The sequence below is a fragment of the Buceros rhinoceros genome, unplaced genomic scaffold (genome assembly GCF_000710305.1).
Source record: "Buceros rhinoceros silvestris isolate BGI_N320 unplaced genomic scaffold, ASM71030v1 scaffold47636, whole genome shotgun sequence".
NCBI lineage: Eukaryota > Metazoa > Chordata > Aves > Bucerotiformes > Bucerotidae > Buceros > Buceros rhinoceros.
In genome coordinates, this window is record NW_010417841.1 from 19,552 (window position 1) to 22,903 (window position 3,352).

General features: G+C 40.6%; 1 protein-coding gene across 1 annotated transcript in view; it reads right to left on the reverse strand.

Moving 5' to 3' along the window:
- IQGAP1 (IQ motif containing GTPase activating protein 1) overlaps positions 1 to 2,263 on the reverse strand; it is a gene marked incomplete at its 5' end in the record, with an annotated part of 21,717 nt that extends 19,454 nt beyond the window's left edge. The window contains 3 exons of the mRNA XM_010138292.1: positions 371 to 531; positions 891 to 1,054; positions 2,179 to 2,263. Of these exons, the coding sequence (XP_010136594.1) occupies positions 371 to 531; positions 891 to 1,054; positions 2,179 to 2,263 (410 nt within the window). The remainder of the gene's footprint in view (positions 1 to 370; positions 532 to 890; positions 1,055 to 2,178) is intronic.
- Positions 2,264 to 3,352: the final 1,089 nt, after the last annotated feature.

The following is a 3,352-nucleotide window of genomic DNA, read 5'->3' on the forward strand; positions in this document are numbered from 1 at the left end:
AGGGAGAATGGAAAGAGGAAAGACTGTGTGAAGGGTGGCCAGCCCAGATGTGAAATAATCAACAAAAGCACTGAAACATGAATGAGGGTCCAGGGCAAAGAACACGGTGAGCTGGTGAAGCATTAGTAAGAACCTGATGGTACCACAACATGGATTTCACATGAAATCCAAGAGAAAGCGTTGAGAGACAGCACAGAAATCAGACCAATAAGAAACTAGTCACAAACACAAGATGCAAGAGCCAACGGAGATTAGATCAATGCCATCAAATAAAGTAAGAAGAATGTAAAGTCTAAGAGTGAAAAAAAATATTCAAAAAGTCACAGAATATAAGCATAAAAGACAGACATTGAATCCTTGAAATATCTACCTCTGAGAGTTCTCATCCTCAATGTTTGTAAGCCCTGTGACAGGACTGCTCAGTTGTTTCCACACTGTATTCACATCCCCTGAATCCAAAGCCCTATTAATCAGGGCCACAGAAGACAGCATCTCTACAGCAACAGATAATTCAGGATGGGTGAGGTTACCCTGCATACAAAGAGCACAACAAGTTAGTTCCACTCGCTCTTTACAAATTACTGCTGCACAGAGAACACAGAATAGTTGCCAGAACAGACACGTACAAAGGGACAATCCTTATGATGTAGAAGTATAAAGATGAGTATCATAAATAAAGCTAGAACACCAAGTAAGAGATTAAAGTAGAACCTCACAGGGCCAAGAAGTCGAGATTTGGGGATTAAACTTCACATCAGAAGAGACTGAACACTAAAGTGGTTCTATGAAGACTGAAGGCACGTTTGTTCCAGAGAACGCATTTAACAAAACAGACAAGGCAGACCTGGTGCTCCATAGCAACTTCCAGAAATGACAGAACATGTACTTACTTCAGGGCTCTGTTGCTGCAACGTGGCCAGCTCCCTTTGGTAAAGATCTGCAGCAAATGCATAAACCTCTGGTAACTGAGCCTCTGGGTTCATAATTTCTGCCAGAGTCTTCTCAGCATCACCCACTCGAATTGCAGAATTAATTCTGGCTACTGCTGCCAGCCCTAGAAGTTCAAAGAGGTAGCATCAAGAATGAGTAAGGCAGTTGAGTCCCCAGTAATAAGAGCACTTTTATTCTACCCAATAATCAGATACCTAACAAGAAAGAAGAATAATTCCCTTAGGCGCAGGAAATTACTTAAGCTTTCTGATTCATTCGTACCCAGTTAGTCTTCCATTACTGCAGACAACTAAAACAGATAATGCCTTCTCTAAAATAAAGCTATGTTTAAAACAGGTTCATCTTTTTGCTTGGTTATTATCAAAGGATTGCTTCATCATTTCAGTATTCTGATAGTAAGAAGCCTCAGAATTGCTAGTTTTTGGATGGATGAGTTGTAACAACTTTTTCTTCCCTTCTACACCTATCCTGCAGCTATCCTGCTCAAGGCAGTAACGGGTAGTCTACGGTGGGGACACACTGGCTAACTTTAAAATAGAGAAAGTAGGTAAACAAATGCTGAGATTCATACTGAACAAGTAGATTACTTCAAAGATAGCCTCCTAGTTATTGGGTATTCACTATTTCCCTCTTGTATTCTAAACCTTATCTCCCCAGATCTCTAGCAATCTCCTTTCTACCTATTACAAATTAAACTAATTGCTCCTGCACAGCCAGAACTGAATATTCTTCTCCAGAAAAGAGCTCTGCATAGTGTCAAAACCATAAAAAACAATCAGTCAGCCATCATGATCTGCATTTTATTTGCTACCTGATATTTACAAACAATTGAAGGTTCTGTAGCTCAGACCAAGGATGATTTATGTCAATGGTCAGCAAGTAAACCAGCTTTCACACCTCATGGAGTAATCCAGATTTCCTTCACATATCCACAGTACAAAAAGTCATACAAGTATTCTAGAAAAAGAGGTTAAGGTGGACACTGAAGTTCCACATTTCTCAGTATTTCAAATCATATGCTGTTATCTTAGCAGTATTGTAAGAGTTGTATAAAAGACACTACAAATAACCAAACGTCTCTCTCTAACGTTCTTAGTAGCCGTGAAGAACCCTCAAAGATTTGAGAGAGACTTCACATATCCCCACATAGACCCAAATATTGTGCTGTCTCATCCTTTTGAACACATCCGTGGTGCCTTTGCTGCGCTAATTTCTGCTGATCCTTACTTTGTTGATACTGATGTGCTGCCTTGTTAGCAGCATCCACTCCCAGCTGCAATTCTTCCTTCTGCAGAGGACCTGTAAGGCCAGCCTGAGGAAAAAAAAGAAACCAGCAGAGTGAAACAATGTCACCTTACTCATTTAAAATAGCTCAAGAGAAAAAAAACAAACAGCTTTTCCTTAAAACACTCTAATGCCACACAGCTGCTGCAAGCAAAGAATGCCACATAGGTGAGGAAGACAGAAATTACTCACCAGATTCCCAGCTCCTATGCTGAAAGACCATATGTGTACAACCTGATGCCTTTTGCAGCATTAGAAGCGCAGTCCCATGAACACAGCAACTGAAGACAAGACCCAGCTTCCAAAATTATAAAACATTTATGACAAACGGGACCATTCTGTGGGGACTGTACACAAGGTGTGCGCTGGAGCGAAATTAGTTCTTGTGTAGTTTGGCATGAAGTGACACATTAATTAACGTTCCATTTTACCTCTGAGCAACAAGAATTAGCAGAACACCAAACACAGACAGGGTGCAGTTCTGGCTTATACATACATGCTTCTTGAACTATATGGTACTACATGAATACAAATAGAAAACAAGACTGACTGGGGAGCAGGACAGCTTGAGTAACTGAGGTAGTAGCCACACGGGTCATGACCCTTTGTACAGTTCACACAGTAAAGATGATAATTCTCCAAAAGCACCAGACGACATTTATGTAACAAGACCTTTCAATTACATTCTGCAAAAATGTGCAATCTGACTTTGCAGTTTAGAGAATAGCTGATTTTTTTTCTTTTTTTAGGCTACTAAAAACTCTGTAAAAATCTTTCCACTCCTATTTCATCCCTACAGACATCTTTAGACAACTATGGAGGGTTTGTGCCGCACCAAAGCTTAGCAGGACTTTCTAAAAAGCTCTGCTTTTCCTATTTTATCTTAACTGTAGGTCCCAAGAAACATAGCTTGTGAAGATCTTTCTTCAAAGATAAGTGACAAATCTTCCGAACAGCAACAACTGTGGGGCCAAGTCTGTGCTGTAGAAGCCTTCATACCCCCACAGAAGGGTATACCAGCAATACACACATCCTCCAGCTCCATCATTCACGCAGAATCCCAGGTAAGGAACACTCCCCAAGTACAGCAGTAACTGGCTGATGGAAAATGTGTCCC